Here is a 27,416-nt window from a genome sequence, read left to right as displayed (position 1 = left end):
TTCTGGATTCACATGCTGAGCAGTGTTCTGGAATCTGGTGGTTCAGAGCAGTGTTCTGGCATCTGGTGGTTCAGTCTTGAACGTAAATGTATTCACCCTTTCCTGAGCATCGAGCAGTATTCAGTATTCCCATTGACCTCATAGGCACTCCTTGAAGTCTGTGTGTGGTCGCCATCTTTTTGCTGGCCACTGTCCGTATTTGCATACCAACCAAAGTCTAACCTTCGAATTAGTTCATTTTTCTGCAGTGGTGAGATAATGTATTGTCAGTTTTTTTGGGCAGGTAGTTACATGCAAGTATGTTCCTAACTGGTAACGATTATTATCTGATGTCAACCTGAATGGTTAAGTTAGTAATGGGTTTTACTATGCTGGACTGAAAACATCCTGCCGCAGAAGGGATGGGAGGCTATGAAAGACATTCCTTCAGCCAGGGGCATATTTACTATTAGTGCAGCAGGTTGAGTGGCACCAAGGCTCAGCAAGGTAAGGATTGCATTAGACCCTTATGGCTGCATTTTACTATACTACTCAGTCAGGGCCTATTTTCCTTGCCTGCATTGTGCCCCGTGGCATCCTTGCTATTCTGAATGCAATTGTCCCAGGCAATTGGCGCTCTTTTTAGTCTTTCTCAATCTCAGGGAGGGGCACAATCTACAGATATATAAATCCCTATGTGTCCCTACTGCAGATTATGAAGCTCAACTATCGCGAATTGGAAGGCCCTACAATATGAAGAAAATAGATCCTGTAGATGGCTCCTCGCAGTTCCAATTTCTACTTTTCAATTTATTTGCCACTAAGAATTTAATTTGCACTACATAATTGATTATGAGAGCTAGACCGTCAATGCTCTGGTTGTCAATTTGGAAGAATGAGAAGGCGGCCCTAACTAGAATCATCATATTTGACGGCCTCTCTTGTGATAACGGCCTCTAAATTCCATGGCTGCGATATGTTAAAAATTATTGGGTAAAATTGGTATGCAGAAGGCTTTTGTAGAGCCAGATATATGTCCCAGTATTAATAAGAAAAAACTAGCATCTGCCTTTAATGATTCTGAGAAGGAATTTTGCTTATAGAAACTGGAAGGGAAACCCACAGATCATGTCCTACAAATCCATGAGAGCTCACAACTGCCCTTCTATCCATCTTTGGCAGCCATGGGGCTCTTCATTATGCTGTTTAGAGCTGCCACTGTTAAATATTTGCTCTGATTCCCTCTTGATTATCAATCAAACCTTGCTACTATTCCATTTCCATGTGATGCGTTTAGTTTTTTTCTAAATTTTATTAAATGTATACCAGGTTGTTTTTAATTCTATTATTTAACAAGAAATGCTATAATATCAGGCAGTCTAGAGTTGCATTTACATTTGCCCTGCAATTACCTGATGATGGTTAGTTTACAGGTAGGTTCTTGTTTTAACATGCCATAAGGGCATGAGGTACTATGTGGTTTTTACCCATGCTGCTAGTTCTAATGTGTATTTTAAATCTTTAAAGATTTTTTTTTTTAACACTTGTTTAGATTAGAACTTATGGGCCGAGCCATTCAAAAGTAGACCCCCAATCCAAGGGTTCTTTTTCACAGCATGGCAGCGTAGAGGGGAGAAAATTGGTTGTCACCAATTCAATTAAACAGGGGATTCTTTCAACAAAGTAACCACAGACAACTACATAATTTTACTATTCAGAACCCCTCCTAAAACAAGCCTTTCTAAACCCTCCCTCTGACTCCTCCCCCTCCACCACCCTTTTACTCCTCTCCCTCCATCTCCCTTTTAGTCATCCCATGCCACCTCCTCCTACTATGAGCTCCAAACAAAAACAATTTTAAATCCATCCCTTCTATCTCTCTTTCAATCCAAATAACAGACTAATATCTCCACCACTCAAAATAATTTCATATTTGACTATACTAATTCACCACTAATCCTTTATGGGTTCTGGAGTAGCGTGCTACTTGCCGAAAAAGCACTTTAACACCTCATCAGGGGTTGCAAGCGCTATATAAATGCTAACCTTTTTCCCTCTTCTATCCTGCCACTGTCCTTCTCAATCCAAATAACTAACATAGCCACCACTCAAATTATTTACATATTTTCACTATACTAACTCGCCACTAATCCTTTGTGTTCCGGAGAAGCGTGCTATTCGCCGAAAAAGCGATTTGATGCCTTGTCCGTGGTAGTAAACGCTATAATAAATGCAATTACAATACCATTACTCCAGTTTTGTGGTGGAAAGCCTTAAAGGGACAGTTGCGTTGCGTTGTCAGGCACACCATTTATTTCATTTACAGTTTTCTCTCAAGGCTGCTAATCTATGAAAAGCATTGGGGGGGATAAAACAGGCTTTGAACAAGTGTACAGGGAAATATAATTGTTGAACCAGTAGACTTGTAAATATTTTCATCAGGAAAATAAATAGGCGTTTATAGCATCTTTACTCCAACTCCTCATAAGGATACATATACCCGATAAAACATATGCACTATTCCATCTGCCGCTCACATGCCACTAAGTTGAAGAAAAGGCTATGAAATATGCATTTGCTATGACGTGAGCATTATTATTGTATCCATGCAAGATCTCAATTACACGATTATTTCTTATTTATCTGACAGCACAAAGGCAGTCACTTCACAGGCAACCATTACCAGGTGAAAAATGACCTGTATTCAGATGTGTTCCATTTTAGTGAACAGAGTTTGCTGGGAAAGGAAGATGGCACTATCAATCTATGGTAGTAGTAAATGCTTTTTTTAGGGGAGAGATCAATAAGAGACCCCCAAGTGTGAAGGTACATACATGCCATATTGCCCAAAACTTTAAATGACAGTATGGAGTAGATATCCCTAGAGCCTGATCATTTCCTGGTCACAAAAGCTTGCAAATTGTGTTAGCCTGATTAAGGTATTTGGTGGTTGCTTTCTTTCAGTGAATACTTCTTTTAGTCTTTGAATGAAACCTGACCGCATCACACACAGACACCCACAACATAATACATAGAACACCGTGAGATAAAAGAAAAGAAAGTCTTAAGTTGACAAGTGGTTTCATTATTGACTTTGAGTCAACAATTTCATGATACATTCTTGATGTTATCCAGTATTAGGGTATCTTTCATAGATTCGCATGCCTGAATCATTCCCCGTCGTCGGGATGGGAGTCCCCGGTATATAAGAAAAGTAATTTCTCACTAGACATATAGAGAGATAGGCCAAAGGCCTCACATTAGTAACATATCTAGGTCCTTTTGTAATGAGGACCAAACTCTAGAGAACAACCAATCGGCTATCACCACCCTCTGGAACCTTCCTGGAAGGAGCTCTAGTCCCTAAGCTTTTCTACCGCACGTCGTGCTAAGGGAGTCTCCAATGAGCTCTGCTCAGTTTTTCCTTGCTTCTGGAATTCAAGTGGATTTTTCTTCACAATTACTACTTCTGAGTGAAGTCTACTATGTCTTCATGTCAGACACTCCTAAGACAGGCTTTTTTAGGCCCTGTGCTTCCTGCAATAAGAAGAGACTGCATGTCGACGACCAACATAAAGACTGCCTCTACTGTCTCTATCCGGACCATTCCTCCAAAGACTGTAAGGTATGTCGTACCTTTTCACTAAGACTCTTAAAGACTGCGAGGGACGGCTTTTAATTTAGCTGTAGAGGCTTAAGGACAAAGAATACCCCTTGTCCTCTGAGGAGAGCGGGCTCAACAAAGTCTTCAAGAACCTCACAGAAAAGGTCCAGAGGTGCTTCTCCAGGTCCTTCTTCACAGCCCCCTCAAAAGAAGACACAGAAAAAGTCTTCAGAGGCGCCACTTAAGGCTTTGCCACACAAGTATACTTCGCTGAGGTTTGTACACACCTTTAAAAAGCCTGCTTCAGCCCCGTCGACAACCACCTAGTCGACGCTGGCCTCGATGACAACGAAATCTCCATCTACAGCTGTGGGAGTAACCTCGTCGACGACAACAGTCTCTACACTCTTGGCGTCGTCGGCATCGAACTTGTCGACGTCATCGTCGACGGCTGTTCCATTGTTGACGGTCAAAATTAAAAAATCGTCTATGTCCAAGACCATGTCGACGCTGCGCTCGTCGACTAGCGCATTGACGAATACGTCGACGAGGGGTGTTCCATCGACGTCTCTTCCATAGTCTATGATGGTGACTCCGACGGGGACTTCGTCGACGCTACCTTCGTCGACGGGGACTTTGGTGGTGTCCATTGGTGTTTCCTCGTCGTCGACGACTACACCGACGACAGCCTCGTCGACGACACCAAAATCAACAGTGGACAGTGCATATGTTCACCTCAAGGTTACAAAAAGAAAGCTGACTCCTTCCCTTACATCACCAAGCAGGGTCCAGCCGTTACCTCCGTCTCACCTTTTGGACGAGGAGGAGGATTCAGATGAGGGCAGCATGTTCAGGGCTGTAACAAGTCCCTCTGAACTTCATGTAAAGTACCAGGAGTACTCGGACTATGGCGAGCAAGACTCAGAAGATCAGGCATATTATCTGGACGACAGCCATCTTCGCCAACAACCCATGGTTTGTCTCCCTGCGTCTTTGGTTTCTGACCTCCAATTTTTGATTTCGGACTACAATCCGAGGTTTCCTACTTCTTCTCAGTCTTCTACTCCAGTACTCTCTCTGCCTCCACGGTTGCAGGTTCCACCTCCGCCTCCACCGACTATACCTTTTACGTTACCACTTCCCCCTTCCACGGATGATGAGGATGACCGACAAGAGGAGGGAGAGGTTCATGATTCCCAATCCACTCATGATGAGTGGGACGACTACGTCATCCCTTTTCCGGCCTCTCCAGTGCCTCCTCATGCAGATTCGCCTCCTGAACATATGGGGGGGTTTTCAACATTTTTTGAAAGGGCTGCACAACGTTTCCAAATCCCCCTATGCCTTCTTACCAGCAGGACTGTTTTTTGTGTGACTTCAAGGAACCTTGTAAAAAAAATCTAAGATCTGTGCTGATTATATGCTACATCTGGGATCAAGGCATTAAAATCATGCTGAATCCTTCTACGATCTCCCCAGTGTTGCCTCGTTTAGATAAAAAGTACAGAGCTCCATACACCGCTCCAGCCTGTCTTACCGGACATCCCAAGCCTGATTCCGTCATCACTCGGGCAGCTCAGCGGAGATCTAAAAACCCTTCTGCTTCGCTTTCAGCCCCTCCAGATAGGGATGGCAGACGCCTGGACAACATTGGGATGCCTTTTTTTTTCTATGTGTGCATTGACAGTGCGTGCGTCTAATTCCTTAGCGTATTGAAGCGCTGCAACAGGCTGATGTGGGCGGACGTTGCACCCTATTTGGAGGCCCTGTCGGCCCAAAATTTTGATTTAGGGCAAACGTTCGGCTTCCGAAATAGACTGTGCGATGGATATCGCCTCTACTGGTTTCCGCCAATTGGCTGGGGCTGCGGTCCGCCGCCGCCAAGGTTGGCTTAAGGCGACTACATTCCAACCGGAAATCCAGACGAAGATTTTGGATATGCCTTATGATGGCCAATTGCTTTTTGGCACTCATATTGATGACGCCCTTCAGGGCCTAATAAAGGATACGGACACGGGCAGGGCTTTGGGTACCCTTCAATTTAAAAAAAAAAAACCTTTTCGAGGCTCACGGGGTAGAGGTCAGTCTTCTGCTAGGGGAACCTACCAGCAGTATCGGTCTTTCTATTCTTCCTCCAACCAGCAATATCGACCACAGTTCCAACAATGCCAACAGCAGCAATCTCAATACAATAAGTCCTTTCGCGGGAAGGGGGGGACGACAGAAGGATTCTGCCTGGTGTCAATGACTTTTCTCTACCGCCGGTCTCCATTTGCTCTTCACCCTCCAGAGTAGGAGGAAAAATTTCCCATTTTCTACACAATTGGAAACGGATCACAACAGACTGTTGGGTTCTTCAACTGGTACAGTTTGGACACTCAATGGAGTTCATTCAAATTCCTCCGCAGACCCCTCCTCGACCTATGCTTCACAAGAATCTGCGTCTTTTACTTCTGTAAATCTCACTAATGCTCCAGAAAAGTGCTATAGAGCGGGTTCCCCTCCGCCAGCGGCGGAAAGGTTTTTACTCCCGTTTTTTCTTGGTGTGCAAAAAGGGGAAGAAATGGAGGCGGATTCTAGATTTGAGAAGTCTCAACAAATTCTTAAAGAAATAATCGTTTCGCATGGTTACCATTCAGGAAGTGCTCCAACTTCTCAATGCAAACTACTTCATGTTATCTGTGAATCTTCAAGATGCCTATTTCCGTATCCCTATCCACAGGAATCACAAAAAATGTCTGAGGTTCGCTGTGGCTGGCAGAAATTACCAATTCCGAGTCCTGCCCTTCGGACTCAAGTCAGCCCCTCGCATCTTCACAAAGTGCCTTTCTCCAGTGGCTGCATACCTCAGACAGCAACGTCACCAAGTTTTTCCCTATCTCGACGACTGGCTCGTCAAGGCACCTTCTCTGGAAGGCGCAAGCAGATCCTCCAACGCCTGTCTGCAGCTTTTCAGTCGCTTGGGACTTACTCTCAATCCAGACCAATCCATCCTGCAACAGTCTTAACGGATAACTTTTCTGGGTGCTATTCTCTATACAAACCAGAGGAAAGCTTTCCCGTCACAAGAGCGACGGTGCAAACTTCTTCACTTAGCGAACCGCATAAAATCCAGTAAGTTTCTTAGTGTGCCTGTTCAAATCTCTTCTCGGAATGTCATCCTGTATTCTGCTCGTTCCCTACTGTCGCCTCCACATGCGCCCTCTCCAAGAGTCGCTATCCAATCAGTGGATTTAAGCCAAAGGATCCTTCGATGTCGTTCAGGTGACCCCCCCAGATGGTCACTGCTCTGCAGTGGTGGACTCGTCCACGGAATCTTTCTCAAGGCCTGCCTTTCTTGCTTCAAACCTCTCCGCAAATAATCACAATGGATGAGTCCCTGGAGGGTTGGGGAGCATTCCTCCAGTACAAGATAAAGATGGGCAGTGAGGTATATCCTGCGCAAACAAATAGTGATTAAAACAGTGAAAGAGAAAACAAAAATATCACAAGGATTGCATCCAAGGGAACAAAACAGCCACCACCCAACGCTGTTGCCTACAATTGATAACAATTGTAAATGTACAGAAAAACGATTGTGGTTCCCTGAGCAAACTGATTATATAAGAAACTTCAATTACAATTCATAGGAGTTATTTTCGAATCACAGATTAGTGTGTTTATGGATGAGGGCCTTATCCGATCTTCATCTTCCTTTAAAGTCTCTAATTACGGCTTTGGCATTATCCTTAGGAGACTTGTTTAAACAGTAGGCGCCTTATTGTCCAAGACAATTCTTCAAGACGCCAATTGAGTATGGCAGGATACGACCCTACTCTGTGCTTCGAATTGGTGGCAACGGAAGTTTTTGGTAAATATTATCTAGTTGGGTTGGCTGGTATGACTGCGGCCACCCGAACTGCTATTTCCAGTTAAAGTTAATGATATTTTGGAACTAGGCCCTGAGGAAGTCTTGTGGAATATCATCCTTAGACGAAACACGTGTTGGCTTCTCTTTTTATGATCTAATGAAGGCTGTTCTTTTATGACCTGATGAAATAAACAATTTGTTCTGTAAAAGTCATAAATGGACTTGGATTACTTTTGATCTGGACAATAAGGCGCCTACTGTTTAAACAAGTCTCCTAAGGATAATGCCAAAGCCGTAATTAGAGACTTTAAAGGAAGATGAAGATCGGATAAGGCCCTCATCCATAAACACACTAATCTGTGATTCAAAAATAACTCCTATGAATTGTAATTGAAGTTTCTTATATAATCAGTTTGCTCAGGGAACTACAATCGTTTTTCTGTACATTCCTCCAGTAACTTCGGATCAGTGGAAAGTGGTCTCCTTCCGAACGGAAACTTCAAATAAACCTCCTCAAGCTACGGGCCGTTTATCGAGCCCTCCTGCCGTTCTTTCCCAGGATCAAAGGTTCTCTGGTGCTTGTCCGGACGGACAATACTATAACAATGCACTACCTGAACAAGCAGGGGGGTACTCGTTCATTGCCACTCTCGCGAATTTCAAAAGATCTGGAACTGGTTACTCAACACATTTCCTTCAGAGCGGAGTGTGTCCCAGGAACAGACCATGTTCTGGCCGATTCATTAAGTAGGCAACAAACAACATGTCACGAATGGGAATTGAACCAACAGGTTCTCAACTTCATATTCTCTCAATGGGGCACACCTCTCTTGGACCGCTTTGCCACCCAGCACAACGCCAAATGCCAAACCTTCGCAAGCTGGCATCCCCAACGGGGATCTCTAGGGAATGCATTTTCGATAGCATGGTTCAACGTCTTTGCTTTCGCTTTTCCACCGATTCCGCTGATTCCCAGGGTCCTCAGGAAGTTGAAGGCAGAACCCTGCACGCTAATCCGGATTGTGCCAGCGGGGCCTCGCCAGCATTGGTTCACGGAGCTCAATCTTCTCTCCCTGGAACTGCCAATTCCGTTGAAACCTTTTCCCTCTCCTCACAATGGACCGGGAACAAGTTCGACATCCGGATCCAGCATCTCTCAAATTATCGGCTTGGCTCCTGAGTTCCGAGAGTTCCATGGCCTAGACATTCCTTCAGACTGCAGGGCGGTTCTAGCTCAGGCTCGAGGTGACAATACACACAAAACATATTCCTTGAAATGGAAAAGATTCTGCATCTGGTGTAAATGAGAATATACATACTTTCATTTCTTCTCCAGAACAAATATTGCCTTATCTTCTCCATCTGGCGACTTCAGGTCTGGCTCACGCCTCTATTAAGGTTCACCTGGCAGCGATATCCTCTTTCAAGAGATCTTCTACGGTCCTTGTCTTTGGTCACTTAGACTGATTAAAAATTTCTCAAAGGTCTGTTTAGGACTTTCCCTCCCGTGAAGTCTCCACCTCCAACTTGGCAACTCAATATTGTTCTTGCTCAGCTTATGAAACACCCTTTTGAGCTGATGCACAGAGCCACTCAAGTTTCTCTCTTGGAAAACGGCACTGCTACTAGCCCTTAAGCCTGCAAGGCGAGTAAGCGACCTTCATGCATTCTCAATTCAAGACCCTTTTCTTCAATTCAAACATGATAGGGTTATACTTCGGACTAATCCCAAGTTTGTTCCCAAGGTCCCGTCAGACTTTCACCTCAATGAGCCTATAGTCTTACGAACCTTTTTTCTGAATCCTCAAACGGTGGCAGAAAGGGCTCGGCATTCACTGGATCTTAAACGCTGCCTTAAATTCTACCTTGATAGGACAGACGTTCCGCAAATCCTACCAACTCTTTGTGGCTTAGTCTAACTCGAAAATTTTTCCCACTTACTAAACAGAGTATTTCTAGGTGGATCTCTGCCGCTATTACTTTGTCAACAGCAAGCAGGCCATCCCTTGCATTCGACAGCTCATGCCCATTCCACTAGGGCGATTTCTATCTCCATGGCAATCTTTGCGGGTGTGCCTCTCACAGACATTTGCAGAGCGGCAACATGGAAGACGCCGCATACATTTACCAAGCATTACTGCTTGGATACGGAACTCATGAAGGATTCTGCAGTGGGGCAGGCGGTGTTTCGTCCTTTATTTCGATAGAGGTGAGCCTTCTTTTCATCCCAGCATCCTTTCCTTTACATGCACATTTCTCCATTGTGTTTTCTATTGTGTTCTTTTGATTGCACTTTACTTCTCTGCTTTCGCATTGATATGTTATTATCTGATGAATTTGTGCATACTGTTCCATCCGAAATGTGCCTGTCATTGCTGGCTATTCTGATTCAGGCATGTGAATCTATGAAAGATACCCTAATACTGGATAAGAAATGCGTTACTTACCTGCAACTGCAGTTATCCAGTATTGGTATCTTTCATAGATTCACATGCAATGGAAGGGCTCACCTGGTTCTCTCAGTGATATATCTACTTAGCACTGTGCTTACGAAAATCTGAGTGACTAGAGCTCCTTCCAGAAGGTTCCAGAGGGTGGTGATAGCTGATTGGTTGTTCTCTAGAGTTTGGACCTCATTACAAAAGGACCTCGATATGTTACTAAAGTGAGGCCTTTGGCCTATCTCTCTATATGTCTAGTGAGACATTACTTTTCTTATATACTGGGAACTCCCATCCCGACGACAGGGAATGATTCAGGCATGTGAATCTATGAAAGATACCAATACTGGATAACTGCAGTTAAATGTAAGTAACATATTTCTTCCTTTTGTTGATGCAGACTTTATTACATAATAACAGTTCTCTCCAAAACCCAACCAGTATGTGATGGAATTGTGTACATCATCTGACTTTATAACAAGCTACAACCACTGTTACAGATGAGTAACATTTTTCTTTCTTTTTAGCATGTTCCTAGGGTTGTTAATCAAATTAAGTTCCTATAAATAGACAGGACACCAAAGTTTTAGACATTACCTTGAAAGTACCATCTTGGAGGTTGCAGTTTGTTGTGATTCAGTGAGGCAAGTCTAGCAGTTCAGTCAGTCTCAAGGCTGCTGAAGTGTAAAGGGACATTTTACTTGCATCTTTTAAGGAACCGCCTGGAGATAGCCTCTTTTGGACATGTGTAAAATAGATTAGAAAGAAATTCTCCCTAGTTTGTGTATCAGCCTCTTACCACTTTTTTCAGCTTGAAAATGATTGTAAAATCTAAGTAATGCTCCTAAAAATGCTATTTTTTTCCTCCCTCAAATTTGTAGTCTACTCCAAACCCCAACCGCCTGACTGGACCAGCAAGACAAAGTTCCTTTACCTCAAAGCCAGATGAAGATGAAGCCTGGAAACAAAGGAGGCGGCAACCAGGAGACATGTCTGCCTTGGTCGAACGAGCTCGCAAGCGACGGGAGGAGGAGGAGCGAAGAATGGATGAGCAAAGAAAAGCTGCATGTGCAGAGAAGCTAAAACGTCTCAATGAAAAACTTGGCATTGTTGAAAAACCTACAGTAGAAAAGCAACCCCAGGAGTCTGAGCCAGTCGGAAGAGTGCCAGCTGATTCGGTGTCCATGCCGAAACAACAAAATGAGACTGAACCGGTGGATACGTTGCCCCAGGAAAATCGGTCAGTAGAAAACCCCTCATTGGACAGTGAGCCAGTTGAAAAAGTAGTCAAGGAGATCATGTCAGTGGCGATACCACCTTCAGAAATAGAGCAGATTAAGAAATCACAATCAGAGCTATTTGATGATGCGACACATCAAGATCCGACATTTTCAATTACACTCAAAGAAACTGAATCCATGGAGAAAATATCTCCTGATAATGAACCATTGGAAAGAATATCCCATGACACTGTTCCACTCGAGAAGGAGTCCCAGATGTTGCATCCAGTAGTTAAATTATTTTACAATCACAAATCAGTAAATGAAATCTCACAAAAACATGAGCCAGTAGTACAAGCTCCTTTAGAAGCGGAGTCCGTGGAGCAGGTAGGCCGAATGGAAATTAAAAGATTATCTTTTGAGTCGGGGGTAGCAGAGGAAGCTCAGCTGCAGAGTAGTGTGCTTAAGGCGGACACATGTTTGGAAAATGTGCTTCAGGGGGTTTTACCGTCGGACAATATGACTCCGGAAACAATCCTATTTGAAAGCAATGCTCCATTGACACTGATGCTGGAAAGTCCACCCCAGGTGCCTCCATCCTTGGAAACTTTGTCCCAGGACTCTACTGTGCCTGAAAAGCTTCCCAAGGAATCTTTAGTACTTGGAAGCATGATGCATGCAAGTGAGCCAGCTGAAAACCAATCCCAGGAACCTCTGTTTAGAAGATCAAGCCAGGATAATATGGCAGTGGATAGATCCTATCTTGATATGAAGGTGATTGATCGACATCCGCAAGATATGATGCTGGCTGAGAGACGGCACAAGGAGATGATGGTTCCTCAAGCACATAAGCAGGATCTAATGTTGCCAGATCAACCTCAGCAGGCTATGGGTCCATTGGATAGAGTACACAAGAAATCGAGTCTCCAAGGTACATTGCACCAAGATAGAAACCTGGTTAGACCAAAAGAAGATTTGAGCCTACTATGTAGACCTGCCCATGATAAGTGCTTGCTGGATAGAATGCATCAAGATAATATGGTACTGACCGATGCTTCACAACATGATAAAACACAGGGAGATAGATCACACTTGGATATGATTTTGCCAGAAAGAATGATCCAGAATACAGTTTCAGATAGACAACACCATGATATACTTCAGAGACAGTATTCGGATGTGAGGCTTACAGATAGACAGGTCCATGAGGTGACACTACAAGAGAAACGACTCCAGGACACAGTGCTGCCCGACAGACAAAGTCGTGATGTAGTGTCTTCAGAAAGACTACACCGGGACATGACTACTCATGATCGATTTCGCAAGGACATGGCTCCCACTGACAGAACTCGCAGGGATGTGGGCCCTCTGGATTGGACCCGCCGGGAAACCGTGCCTTTTGAAAGACCTTATCGGGATATGCTGCCCTCTGAAAGACAACGTCGTGATATGGGCCCACCTGATAGGCCACACCAAGATTCATTGTTGCAAGAAAGGTTTCACCGTGAAACTTTTGTTGACCGGTCTCAACAGGAAATATTCAGAGAGAGGCCAAACCGGGACACATTTCTTGAAAGGCATTCACATGACAGATCACACCAATTAACAACCTCCCTTGAGAGACTACCACAGGGAACGTCTCCCCATAAGTCATCCATGGTTACATCGTTGGAAAGGCCACCCCGCGTGGCGACGCCCCAGGAAAGGCCACCCCGCGTGGCGACGCCCCAGGAAAGGCCACCCCGCGTGGCGACGCCCCAGGAAAGGCCACCCCGCGTGGCGACGCCCCAGGAAAGGCCACCCCGCGTGGCGACGCCCCAGGAAAGGCCACCCCGCGTGGCGACGCCCCAGGAAAGGCCACCCCGCGTGGCGACGCCCCAGGAAAGGCCACCCCGCGTGGCGACGCCCCAGGAAAGGCCAAACCGTGTTATGACCCCACAAGAGAGGCCTTCACAAGCTATCACGCCACAAGAACAGCATCTTCAAGCATCTGCTCTGATGGAACAACTTCCCAGGGAAGCACCACATTCAATATCCTATGAAAGTCCACATTTGAAGGAAACCGTGATTGAGTCTGGGAATCTTGAAAAGGAAAGGAAGTCTGAAGAAAAGATCGCTGAGGAAGGTGAATGTTACATTAATGACAGCGAGCTGTGTCCAGATTCAGGTGAGATACGTTTTAATTTTTCTCTTCCCTAAAGTGATAGCATTGGTCACTTCCTGTTTGGTTTTCGGAACTAATGTATCATGGAAAGTATGCTGTCTGTAAATGACAGTGCCATACCACATCATGCTTTAGTAATTTTATTAAAAATGTTAGTTTTAAACATGAACCGAGAAACCTTCCTGCCCCCAAACTGATCACAATGCTTTTTGTGAAATGAGAGGCAAGTTTTGCGCCATGTATATCCTATGTGGGCTAGATTCTTATAAATGGAGCAAAAGTTTAGTCTATTAAATCAAATCAGCATTTTTTTTGTTTCCTGCAAGAATGCTGTGCTCACTTAAAGGTAGTCTCATGTGTGATAATGAAGAAAATTGTGACTTTGTGATATAAAATGTTTTCCTAGGATGGCACAATTTGAGACCATAAAGAGGGTTGGAGCACACTGCCTCAAATCCCTGGAATCAGTTTGCCCCAATGCATCATGGTAAATACAGTGCACGATGATACTTCAGTGAAAGCTTAGTGTATCACCCTTGTTTGTGCAGTCAGTGATGTGTAGCTCTAGACACATTTCAAACATGTATGCTCCCACCCTCTTACAATTTGAGACCAGTTTATATGGGTCAAGACCATTACAGGTAGGTTGAATAGATTTGTCTCTAGAATGGTAGCACTTGTAACATTGTAATATTTAAATGGTTTTATCTGCTCGTATTTGTGCCCTTGAAGTGTACCGTAGCAAGTGAAAAAGTTTTCTGAACGTTATACTGTATAAGGTCCAATGTTGACTCCAAGCGGCCTGGGAATCCTTGATGGCCATAAATCAGTGCTCATAAGATGTTTGCTGTGGTTACTTCTACGATCACCCTGGTTGATGAACTTTATATGTTGAAGTTCTCAAAGGCCAAATGTTTTGGTGGCACCTGTGTTTTATTGTGGCTTGTTTTCTTGGTGTACCCTTTTCAGTTAGCCATATTCCGAAGTAATTATAAGTGCCATGATTTTTTTAGGCTTATTTTTGTGTTTCCCAGAAATCATGACCTTCCATTTCTTCTGGTTTTGTTCTGATTTATTGTTGGGATTGTAGCTGTGGAGTTCATCTAGCGCTGTCTGTAATCTGATGTAAATTTGATCCAATGTTACGATATCTTCATAGTGCAAAATATGGTAATGGTGATGTCTCCTCTATGGAAACGATCCATCTTTTTCTATAGTTGAACTGATCTCTGCTGTATAGAGGCTGGAAAGTACCCTGCATGAAGCTTATTTTGCTGTGTTTTCTTTGATACGCTGTAACCTTTGGCAATTTAATTCTTAACCCAGTATTTGAGTATAATGAAATGATGGCCTGCAGCATAGGTGCTGGAATTCCCCAAAGTGCTAGTTCTTTCCACAGAATCTGATTATCAACGATTTCGAAAACAGCTGAGTAATTATGCATGCAAATTAAGGGCCACTTTTTTGAGTGACCGCAAGTGAACAAAGGGCCAGAACTGATAGTGACAATTGTTTCAGTGGTGCTATAAGTTCTTGTAATAGGATCCTAGCATAAGCCATGCCTTTCGATATCCAATAAAGCTGTTGGGTGGTAACAGGATGGAGCTGATTATTGCCTGCCTTTTTAAAAAGAGGACACCAAATGGAATAGCATCAGGATACAGTGACAAAAGGAGCATATGCACTATCTTTCATCTGAGCACGAGATCTTACTGTGATACCAGCAAAGCATGCAAGTCTAAAATGTAGTATGCGAGACTACCGAACAAGGGCACAACTTTCTCTTACTCGGTTGACTAGAAAGGTTATTGTAACTCATGATGCTGCATGATTTGGCTTGTTTAAAAAGCAGAGGTGAATAGATTTTACTGTTAGACATTAGAATCTTCAGTGGCATTTGTTTTCTGACCTGTTCCTTTTACACAGAAGTGCCATTGACAGTGTAGTACTTTCTGATGGATACATGATCTACCTGCGGATTCCTCACCTTTTGAATATCTCAATCTGCCAACATTCCACAGAAACTTTTCTGGACAGCTCTCCGATGTCAATGAGGATGGCACAATGCCCATGGCTCCGCACACAGCTACATGTGATGTCATTGGAAACATAAGAGACCCTAGTCTGCGTGCTACCGTCAGTTCTATTTTTCTCCGCACTTTAGATGCGCAACTTTTTTTTTAACAAGTTCTCTATGGTTGGGAGTCTTTCAATATTCTTTCTGAAAATTGCACCCTTGTTGCAGGAAAAATGTCTCCACTGACTAAAATTGGTTCAAGCCATACTGTGCGTGAGGGTCAAAAGTCAAACACTGATTCTCATGATGGTCTTTGGTGTTTTAGTTCAGAGGTCGAAGCCTGTTCATTATGCCAAAAGATAAACCCCAAAGCGCTGAAAGAGAAGCGAGACTCGGCAAGGAAGGACAAGAGGGGATGCCGGAAGTGTCGTCCTCGTTCGGAGTCACCGTCTCCCCATTCCTCATGGAAGAGAAAACCTAAGAAGTGGCATCATGGTTTTCGATGTTGGACTTGGAGGGATGAGTCTCCGAGGTCGGTGTCTCCACGGCTGAAGATTAAGGTGACTCTGGCCCAGTCTCCAGTAGCCTTTCTGGCATCGCTGTAGAGTTTAAGGCCACCACTGACTTTGCCAGTATGTCCTGATCTGGAGCCGGAGGTAGATCCAGTTTCTCCTCCTTCTCTCTCCACGACAGGAGCATCCAACTTTCCCTGCTGTAGGGTCGAAAAGCGGCGCATTGTCTCTACATGGCGTGCCTGCGGGCCCCAAGTGTCCACTATACTATTCATTGGGAGGTTTTATTTTAGATTCCCTATCTGTTGGTGAGGTTTTCCGGCGCAATATTAACATGTGGTGTTCCTGCCTTTTGTGCTGATAACCGCGATATCATGGCCTCCGGCGCTGAGGAAGGAGACTCCTTTGCTGTTAGAAGTTCATCATGAGTCACCAGCGCCAGCTGCACCCTCTCCTACGTTGGCTCAATACGCTCCGGCATTGCATCACTCTACTCCAGCTCCATTTGCCTCTTCAACACAGGTGCCAAAGTCACTGGCACAGTCACCGACTAAGGGTACTGGCATCAGTTATTGAAATCCATGCATAGATCTCAAAGGGAAGCTCAGAGGCTTCTTGAGGAGGATCAGTACTTTTTTAGAGAAGGAGATTCTGAACTGTAAGAGGGAGAATTGTGTCAGTGGATCCAGAATTTCGAAGTGGAAATTGGTTTACACACTTCCTGAATTGGGAATAGTTGACTCCTAACAGACATTCCTGCTCCAGAGGTTGGCATACTATTCGGTTACTAGGAAGGCGGCTGACATGTTGGAACTGCCTCTCCCATCAACTGAACTTTACTCTAATTTACTCACAGAATTGCTGCATTTTACATCTTCAAATCAGGGCCTTTATTGCCTTTTTTAATTAGGCATTACCTGAGCCAATTCTAGAGATTTGGCAGAAACCTATGTCATCCTCTGCAGTCTCAAGACCAATTGCGAGGAGATACTACCCGGCTCCGGAAGAACCACTATTTTTATTCACTCATCCTTCACCTGAGAGTTTGGTAGTACAAGCTTCCTGTTCTTCCAAGTTAAATCCTGGATCTATTTTGATGTCACCAACAGATAGGGAACCTAAAATAAAATCTAACAGTTTGCAAAGAAAGTGTTTTCCTCTTGTAGCATGACATTTAAGTCATCCAACACAACCTGTGTGTAGGGACTGTTCAGTAATTCACTGAAAACTCTGCCAAAACAGTGATCCCAACAATAGGTAAGGATGTTCAGGGACATTTGACCAAACTGTTGAACCACGATCAGGCTGCTGCTCGAAAGGTTAGTCAGTTTGCCCTGGATTCTGCTGATTCTGTTGCAAGAGTGATGGGAACTTAAGTCGCTACAAAGAGGCACTTTGGCGCCAAAGCATATTCTTCCTTGGAAAGATTTAAGGATAGTAAGGCAACAGCAAGATCTTTGGGCCTTCAATCGCAGTTGAGGGATTACAGGCAGTTTCGGAGGTTCTGTGGGTTCAGCAGGAAATTCTCCTTTCAAAGAAGGTCGCAAAACCAACTAACACTCCAATCCCCTCAATAGGAGTTATAGGGGGTGGGGTAGGGATAGACAATCTGGAGCGGCCCATTAGCCATCTTCCCCCTCTGCCAGCCTCCTAGGAAAGCAGTCCTAGTCTCAACATCACGAAGCATGCTTTGCTGGTAGGAGGACGGGTATTCCAATTTCTACCACAGTGGAGATCCAGATCATCGGATCAGTGGGTGTTAGATATTTTAGAAACTTGGTGCACACTACCCTTCCGAGCATTTCCCTGACCCTTTCCTCTTCAAGACTATCTTTTACTCCTTCAGCAGGAGGTCCATTCCCTACTTCAAAAGGGTGCAGTAGATTTGGTTCCAGAGCAGGAATGTAATCAGGAATGTTAGTCCCAAACCTTTCTGGTTTCCCAAAAAGGACAATGGCGGACCCTGTATTCACTTTTCAAAATATTGTCTCTTTAGCCCCATGTCAGGTTGGTCTTCTGTTGCACACACGTCTTAGACGTGAGCTTCTTTTGTCCGGTAGAGATGCTGTGCCTCTGAAGACCGCTTCAGTTTTAAAACTGATGTGGATTTTTACACTGAGCTCACATATCTGGTACCTCACTCCACCCTTGCCTCAGCAACTCAGAGAATGGGGTCCCACTGCAAAAAGAACTGCGTCCGGGGAGAGCTTATTCCGGACATTCCGACCTCACGTCTGGAACAGTAAGTTACATGAATGCAGCCAATGTGCTGCATATGTGTCTCTTACTAACTGTTCCCCTCCCCGTGCCTTTCTTTCAAGCGGAGGACCGTGGCTGGGGCAACCACACCGAGGATGGCCTAGCCTGGCCGCTGGGTCCACTGCCTTTCACAGGGGTTGTTATGCAACAACAGGGAACGGCGGCACTGTGTATATTAATGCACTTCAGCACCAGCTCTACAGTCAGTGTCTAAAACGTTGGTGTCACAGCGCACGTATTTGCATATCATGCTCTCAAAATAATTTCAGTATTGCCTTATTTTAGCTGATTGGCGTTATCTGTCTTGCGCTTCTTTCCATGATGCAGGTGTCTAACCGCTTTCATGAATCCTTGAGGCAGTAGGATTGCCTCCCTTCCCTTTAAAGTTGACACTATTTAGTGCAATTTAATTGTTTTTGCAAAGCATCAAGGAAATTACTCTTCATGAAAAGAAACGTTGGTCGCACCAGCCCTACAATCTATTCTACTTTTGAGGAACTTTATGAAAAAACCAATGTACATTTTCTTTGTACAAACCATGGTGTTTTATAATATGCCATATTTATTCAGAAAGATTGGGTCTTTTTAGCATGAGTTTGTATGTATAACGCATGCCTGTAACTGACTCGCCTCTAAGCAAGTTTTAAGAATGTACAGGATGCATCTGGAGATAGTTAGTGGTACTGAATTGAGAGCACATGTATCTGAAGTCCTTCACTGTAGTGACCGCTTATAGCAGGCCTATGGCAATTACGTTTGGGCGACCATTTGTTTTTGCTTTGTGCTTCTTTTTTTGTTGTATTCTTACAATAAAGCAATAATCCCACGAGCTTACCAGGATGACTGGCTTTGTCATGTCTACATTTACATTTTGATGCATGTAGTTTTTCTTTCCTATTGAAAATGCAGGAACTTTATTAGCGAACAACTGAATTTACCAATCACGGCACTAGGGAAAATGACCCAGGATAAAGATGGAAACCCCCAAAGAATTACATTCTTGGAGCAGGGCACGCAGAGGGGCAGTTCATCTGTCCTTACATCCTACTTTCGATGAGGTTCCGACAGCTGTGCAAACACAACCTTCTGCATGTCTAAAGAGATAAAACCGCTAGTACAGCTCTCCATGGTCCAGGAATTATTTATTTCCATGATGCCCTGTAATCTGTAATACTCATTTTTTTTTATTTTTTTTTTCTTTATTGACATTTGACATTTTAGTACAATACATTTCAATCCCCCCCCCCCCCCCCCCCCCCCAACAGAGAACAGAGACCAAGGTCAGAAGCACCTTCAAATAAATCATCTTTAGTATATTCATTAAAGAAGTAGTATCTCGCAACGTGTAGATTTGGTGGCCCAAAAAAGTCAAAATGAAAAAGAAAACTAAGGAACACAGCAGCAGAAATTTACACATCCAAATTCACCTTGGGATTAATCCCTTAAGTATATTACCCTTGGCTGTGTTCTTCTATCCAGAGTAACAAAGGTTCCCAAATAATCATCCCTCTTTGTTTTTTCTTACATCCCTTGTTCTTGTAAATTGCCACCTCCACACTACATATGGCAAGTAATCTAGCCCTCCATTGTGTGGAAGATGGCGGTTGGGGATCAAGCCATGCGGTAGCTATACACAATCTAAGAACCGCCATTGCTACAAATATCAGCCCCTGTTGTTGTAATGGGCGCTCGATAGCAGCCACTCCTAGGATCATTTCTTCACTAGAGATAGTAATTTCTTCCTGAAATAAATCGGAAATGAAATTAGATATTTCTATCCTAAGATTTGTAAGTGATGGGCACGTGGCGAACATGTGAATATCATTAGCTGCCGCCAATAAACAGCATGGACAAGCGGTCCCCGAGCCAATTGCCCATTTGCCCATTTTATATGGTGTGTAGTACAAAGCAAAAAATGTTTCATAAAATTGTGCTTGTAATTTGATTGACATTAGCAATATTTGTGCAAGTTCTAACGCTCGCTCCGGAATTTCTCGCTGTACGAATAGGTTAGTCTGCCATCTAGTAAGATGTTTATCAAGATCCTCCGGAAGACTACTAATAAGGTCCTTATATATTTCCCCGATTCTAGGAGTAGTTTCCAGGCATAATTTATCTATTAATGATATTTTGAAAATTACAGCGCCCCCCCATTTTCTTTGACAAGAAATCCCTGACATGTAAATATTTAAAAAAATCTCTATTGCGAACGTTATAATCATTGCAGAGTTCTGAAAAGCTTTTCAATCGGTTTTCAATATAGAAGCCACCAAGTTGGGTAATCCCTACCCTAACCCACCTAGACCTATAGCCATCAAGAAATATCTCAGAAAGATCAAAGTTGCCACTAATTGGAGTAGAATATGAGAAGCGTCCCAGCCCTAGGAATTTACGGATATTGCTCCAAGCTTTCCAAATTCCCTGAATAGTCTTGAGTTTAGTTTTCTTAAAAAAATTATCATTCATATGTCTCCATAAACACCCTTTACTTCTATTTCCTAATACCATTTCCTGTGGAGTCGGAATCTCACAATGACTCGGCTCAATAGCTATCAGATTTATACAATATTTGGCCACTGTTGCCCAGTAATAGATCCTAAAGTTAGGCAACGCTAACCCACCTCTTTCTTTTGGTGCCCTTCGTGGTTTCTTAAATCCCCAAATAAATCTGGCAAACAAAGATTCGATGTTTTTGAAGTAATAAGGGGAGAACTCAAGACAAATTGTTCTGAAGAAATATAAACATTTAGGTAGAATCAACATTTTAATCAAATTGCATCTGCCACCAATAGTTAAGTGTAGATTATCCTGTCTAATTAAATCTTCTCTAGTGCGTACTATTAGTGGGTCAAAATTTATCTGTACAATTTTATCTACCTTGGCGCTTATATTGACACCTAAATAAATAGCGTGTTCCACAATTCTATCGTCTTCCATCTCCACTTAATGATTATTTGAGTTTTCCCCGTATTGAGTTTATAACCAGATGTTTTGCCGAAACGTGTTGCTTCCTTCTCAACCATATTGATTGCCACCTTGGGATTAGTGGTAACTAGAGCAATATCGTCAGCGTAAGCTAGGACTTTGGTTTCATAGTTGTTGATCGTAATAGATGGCACATCAGGATGGTTATCAAGTTTAATTATAAATTGATCAATATATATCACGAATAAGAGGGGCGAGCAGGGACACCCCTGTCTAGTTCCCCTCGTAATCATGAAATTCTCAGACATATTTCCATTTATCACGACATTGGCCCTTGGGTTAACATATAGTCCTTGGATAGCTTTGATGAATCCCTTTGTTAATCCCCGATCTGACATTGCTGCCCATAAAAACTTCCAGGAGACCCTATCGAACGCCTTTTCTGCATCCAGAAGAATGAGGGCCATAGGGTCTCCTGTAGTTTCTGCATAGTCAAACAAGGAGATAACTCTCTGTATATGATCACTTGTTGATCTGCCGGCGATAAATCCGTGTTGTCGGACTGATCCAATTTTATGGATTATAGGTGCTAATCGCCCTGCCAGGAGTTTGGAATAAGTTTTTGAGTCACCATTGATTAAGGTTATTGGGCGGTACGAGCCCATTTCCAACGGATTTTTGTTTTTCTTCAGGAAGATCATTATTTTTTGCTAAAGACCAAGACGGTGGTGGGTTTCCTCCCTGAACTATAGACTGAAACAGTTGTAGCATGATAGTTTTTAATTGTTCTGCAAATTCAAGGAAAAAGTCTGTAGGGATTCCGTCTACACCTGCTGCTTTGCCAGCGGTCAAGGATTTCATAGATAATAAAATTTCCTCCCAACAAATGGGAGAGTCCAGTAAATCCTTATCTTCTGGTTCGAGGTGTTCGGCCAGCTCTTTATCCAGATAGCCTCTAGCATCCACTTGCCCTCCTAGCGGTTCCTCATACAATTTTTGATAGAACATTTGAAAAGCAATTCTAATATCGTGTTCCTCTGATCTCAATTCACCATTCCTATCATTAATAGCTTTTATCATATTTCCCGTCATCTCCTCCCTTGTACAGCTGATGCCCTACTTTCTCGCTGAGTTCATAAGTTTTTTCTTTGTATATCATAGCTTTGGTGATTGCTTTTTCCGTAAATATATCCGATATCTTATTTCTAGCTATTACAACTTTCTCTAGTCCTTCAGAACCCAGACCTGTTTGCAAAGCTGTTCTCAAATCTGCTTCAGCTTTATTCAAATTCTGATATAAAGAGGCTAGTTGTTCTTTACCTTTCCTGTTAGTGCGTACTGAGAATTGCAAAGTCTCCCCTTTGATGCCAGCTTTCATTGCATCCCAAACTACCTCGACAGGAGCACTACCCATGTTTATTTCTAAAAAAAAAGATGGTAGCCACTCTCTCAGAGTACGGTACGCCTCCTTTTTTTAATAAAGCTCTTTCAAATGTCCAAAGGTTTCTGGTACGAATAATGTTACTACATGCAAGATTCAGTTCAAGAGGGTTATGGTCGGATAATACCCTTGGATGCTTCTTCATAGTGCAACCATCCCTGATGGAATTCGACAAAAGGATATAGTCTAGACGGGCGTGACGAGAATGGGATGGGAAAAGAAAGTATATCCTTGGTCTCTAGGATGACCCAATTGCCATCCATCCAGCAGGCCATGTCGTTCGCACAAGTCTTTATATGCTCTAAAGACTTTAGGTTTTCTCCCTTGAAAGTTAAATAAAGGATCAGTGGTCCAATCACCAGGTAGGTGGAGGGTTAGATCGCCACACACAATAAGAGGCAAGGGCCAATATACTAATTCATTAGAAATGCTTACAAGGGTATCAGATTCCCATAAGCAGTACAAAGGGTAACCGTATTCTGACCACTATTATAGCGGCACTCAGTAATGGCCCATCTCCCAAGCTTGTCTGCAAGTGATCGACTAAATTGTAGGCCCCCTCCTTCAGCTAGAATGGCCACTCCCTTCGTACGAGTTCCCTGGGTGGATGCAATTATAAGTTGAAACCCCAAGGATTTCAGCAGATGTTGTTGGCCTCTCTCTATATGGGTCTCTTGTAAGCAAACTATATTAGCTTCCATGGCTTGGAGACCTTCTGCTACAATTTGTCTCTTTTTTTAAATCATTGAGCACGCAAATATTTATGGATACAATTCGTAATCTAGCCATCTATATGATAAACCTGAACGTGTAAAAATGATAGTTGTTTTTTTTAGCCGCCATACTCTTCCTTCTTGACCCTTGATCAACATTTTAAATCCTACTAACAAATGTATTTCTTTTGATATACTAAAGGTACTCCTTTCACTGATTATCTTCTCTTGGTCCCCCCCCCCCCTCATCCCAACCCTTCCCTCCCTTCCCTTCCTTCCACCTGTTTGCCCACCCCCCCACCCCCCCTTACCACCCTATGAGGCGCCCTGGGTCCTAGGTACCCAGGTGTGGGCGTCGGTATGATCAGTGCACCTGTGCTTGCCCCGTTGCCTAATTATATATACCCTAGATATATCGACTACGAAGCAAAATAAAGATATTAATCCGTTCAGCCATTTCATTACATATTAAAGAATAATCCCAAATATACCAAATATTAATATCATATTTGTATATAAAGTTCTTCGTTTGCCATCCCAACCCCTTTCTTTGTTATGACTCCAAGCTTTAGCAAGATCCACATACTAAATCCTTTACACATTTTTTTCCCCCCCTGATTTGTCATTGTTTTGTTTTGCTTTCTCCGATATTTCCCTCAGATACGCCTCCGCCTGGATTTCACTTGAAATACTTCGCGTTGTTCCCCTGAAGTTAATTTTTAAGCAAGCCGGATTTTGCAAATATACTGAAGCTCCAATTTGTTCAAAGGGGGTAAAACGTTGTCTCATTCGCCATCGGCGTTCGACAGTTGAATGTGCAAAATCTGGTCTAACAAAAAACATAAAGCCCATGTATTTTTTTTTTAATAGTAGGCCTTGCTAAATCGTATATAGCTTCACGCAGTGTGAAATTGCCAAAATTGACTAACATGGCCCTCGGATATTGAGGCGGATTGTCAGAACGTTTGGATAAAGTAAAAGGAAATCTATGGGCTCGTTGAATTTCTCTGTCCATATCCCATGAGCTGAGTTCCGGAAATACAGATTTAAGAAGATTGACCACGAAGCCCCTAGAATCCGTTCCTTCTGCGCCCTCAGTAATCCCTAAAAAGCGTAAATTATTTCTCCGAGCTCGATTTTCGTGATCTTCAACCTTGACCATTAGAGCTTTTAATATGTCATCTTGTTCAATTGTCTGGGATTTAAGCTTGCCCACATCAGCTTCTAAGTTATCTGTACGTACTTCAGCACTGCTCTTTCTATCAGAGATCTCCGAACAGGTATTCCCCACTTTGTTGATAGCCCCCTCCAGTTTTTGAATAGCCAGATGATTCCGATGGCTATCTTTTTTTGCATCTTTGTGAAGGATTTTAATTGAGTTGAGGACTTCCCTCAGCGAGGGCTCCGTTGCTGTTCCCGAGCCACTGCCATATTTCTTTCGCATTTGCCCCTCTTCTTCTTCAAGTTTACTCATGATGATCTGCTTCCGTTCAGATGCGGCTTTTGATGTTGAGTGGGGGCTCTTGCGAGTCGATTTAGCTCTGCTTGAGGTATGCTCCGTATTGCTTCCGGGATCTGTTGTTTCCTCATAAATTATTTTAGATTGCCTCTTGTTTCTAGTTCTTTTCTTTTCAATCTTTTTTCTGGGCGTTATATCTTGTCCTGATTCATTCATATTTTTAAGATCCATGAAGTCTGATGCCACCGGGCTTAATCCTTCAGATTTAGAATCCTCGCTAGCTTTGCTCTCCTTGCTTGGCTTGCTGGAAATGGAGACACCTGTTTCGTACAAATCCGAGTCTGATTCTTCGGAACTTGCGTCGTTAGCTAGAGTGGGATTTACTCCCGAGGGGTGCATTTGTAGCTCTAAAGGAGCATAGGCGTGGTTCTCTCTATCTGTCTTGCGTTTAAGGCGTCTCTCATTATGATCCAGTGTGCTTGTGCCAGCTCTAAAACCTTCAGCATCGGGGCATGTATCCACATTTGGATTTTGACTGGGACCCGTAGTGAATTTGTCCCCTGCAACTCGCGATTCCAAGTGTGCAGCCAAGTCTACATCGTCATAGACACCCTCCTGCTTGTCTAGATACGGCTTTAAGTTCTGTAATTTCTCATTATTAGAACCAATACTTAGCCCGTCCTTAGTGAGAGGGCTAAATAAATTGTCTATCCTAAGCTGTAAGTCTATTGATTGACCAGATGATCTGGCCGCAGCCTTCAAGTTTTTGATAGTTTGCATCCTTTTTGCCTTTTTCTCTAGTAGCACATCTTCTGTTTCCTTTCCCAGCTCTTTCTCCTTCCCTTTTCTTTTCCCTTGATCCTTGTTTTTATTTACATTCTTATCTGCGTCACTGTTTTTAGTTTTTATGTCTTGTTTTTTAGCTGTTGCTTTGCCATCTTGTTTCTCCTCTTGGTTTTCCTTTGCCCGGGACCCCCTAGTTTCTGGTCTTCTTTGCAAGTCTTTTGCCATCTGCGGGCATTGTTGGTTTCTCGTACCTTTAATAATTCCCTGGCTTTCTGCCCGCTCTAATTTCTCCGACTTCTTTTCCAGGCTTTCTGGCATCGCCGTGTCCTCCATGTCCTCAGACCGAGTCAGTTGTAGAATATCTATGGCTTGTAACGAAAGACTTGTACTTTGGGGGGGTTGTAGATTTAAGGGGACCTGAATGTCTAGTACAGCTTTTTCTTGGGTAGTTTCGACTGTCAATAGATCGTTTGCCAGATCCTCTTTGCCTTTCCCTGAGCTCATGATATTGGCCATACCCGATGCCCGTAATAATCTAAAGGTCTGTGGGAGTGGCAGTAGTATTGTCAATGAATTTAAACGCCTTGGCTTCGATGCTAGTTGATTAGCGGCTGCTGATATATTAGCACATGTTCCTTAAATTTCTTTGGATCCTTTGGCTCCACAGACTATCTTGACTGTCAATCTTTTATTAGTCGCTAAGGGACCTGTTTTTCTGAGATATTTCAGGTATAGAAGGTGAAAGTCTTGTTGGGCTAGTATTAGTTCGGCCATGTGCGTTACCAAAACGTGCCCCCCCGGCGGCCCTCTAGCGCCTCTTACTCTTACTTACTCAGACTCTAGCTAGGTTCGAGACTAGATCAGGCCAAGCCAGGTTCAGTTTTCGGATTCAGATCAGGTCCAGGTATATATAGATAGACATTTGTTTATAATAGCAGTATAATAGTAGTGTTATTCAATTATAGTCCAGTTCAGTTCAACTCGAATCGGTTTCCTTTATAAACTTCCAGCCCCAGACTTCTCCAGATTTTCCAACTCAGTTTTCCCCTGGTTTAATACACTTTTTTTTTTTTTTTCTCCTTGACCTTTTCTCCTCTTTATCTTTTCCTTCTCTTTTCTTTTATTTTATCTTCGTTCGATAGGGTTTTTTAGTCTCTTATCCAGCACGATCTAATAGTTCTATTACTACTTTTGCCAAATCTTGAATGACAAGCCAACCAACCAATAACATTGGCCTTGTCTTGTCGAGTAGCGTGCAAACTCTCTGCCTTAAACGCGTCCTACAATGTTCGCCGATGAGATGTCAATCAATCAATCAGTCAAGCAGCAGGCAGCAGACTGACAGGCGGCAAGCAGATCAGCAGAGCCAGCGAGAGAAAGGCTTCTACGCTAGAGTTTTTTCGCTATGGTAAGTGAGAGCAGGTTTGAACTATGAATGCGAGCTGTGAATGCAGTAATTGTAGTGCATTAAAGGGGTCACATCCCAGTTAGAGTTAGATTCCGAAGCTCTTATCTTAATCTTATCTTAATCTTATCTTAATCTCCCCAGTGCTGATCTCCGCTTCGAGTGCTCTGTGCTCTGTAATTGCTCAGTTTCGAATCTCCGGGGAAGGACTTGAGGGTGACGCATACTTTTAATTGTTCTGATCACGCGCCATATTTCGAGTGCTCAGCCAGCAACGTCAAATCATAAGTCTGTCACAAGTCATGGTTATACCTTCCATCACGCACAGCAGACATCGTTAAAGCAATACTCAGTCTTTCTATGTCCTGCCGTGTCAACCCCAGTTGCATCAGTTGCATCAATTGTTGCCTCTTTCTTACCCCCGGGTCACGGAATGCGGTCCTCTGCGTTCAAGATGACCCCCCTATCTCTCCTTTCTCCTCTCCTTCTCTTTTACTGCAACCGCAGTTCTCGATTCTTTTTCCACGGGTCCGGTCTGGTCTTCTCCTCACCTCAATTCAGCTCGCCTCGGCTTACCATAAACGCCGGCATGAAATAGACTTGAAGTCCTTATCTTTCGCAGGCCCAGGTTTCCTGTTTTC

At 43.4% G+C, this 27,416-nt stretch overlaps 1 protein-coding gene across 3 annotated transcripts in view; it reads left to right on the top strand.

Annotated features, from left to right (window-relative positions):
• The window catches only part of PRRC2C (proline rich coiled-coil 2C), a 1,321,979-nt gene that overhangs the window by 428,631 nt on the left and 865,932 nt on the right, over positions 1–27,416 (top strand). For all 3 annotated transcript variants that reach the window (XM_085601696.1, XM_085601697.1, XM_085601695.1), the window contains exon 11: positions 10,756–13,261. In XM_085601696.1, coding sequence (XP_085457822.1) covers positions 10,756–13,261 — 2,506 coding nt within the window. The remainder of the gene's footprint in view (positions 1–10,755; positions 13,262–27,416) is intronic.

The sequence above is a fragment of the Triturus cristatus genome, chromosome 4_2 (genome assembly GCF_964204655.1).
Source record: "Triturus cristatus chromosome 4_2, aTriCri1.1, whole genome shotgun sequence".
Lineage (NCBI taxonomy): Eukaryota > Metazoa > Chordata > Amphibia > Caudata > Salamandridae > Triturus > Triturus cristatus.
The sequence above is the reverse complement of the archived record's forward strand: the minus strand, read 5'-3'. Positions and strand labels throughout refer to the sequence as shown.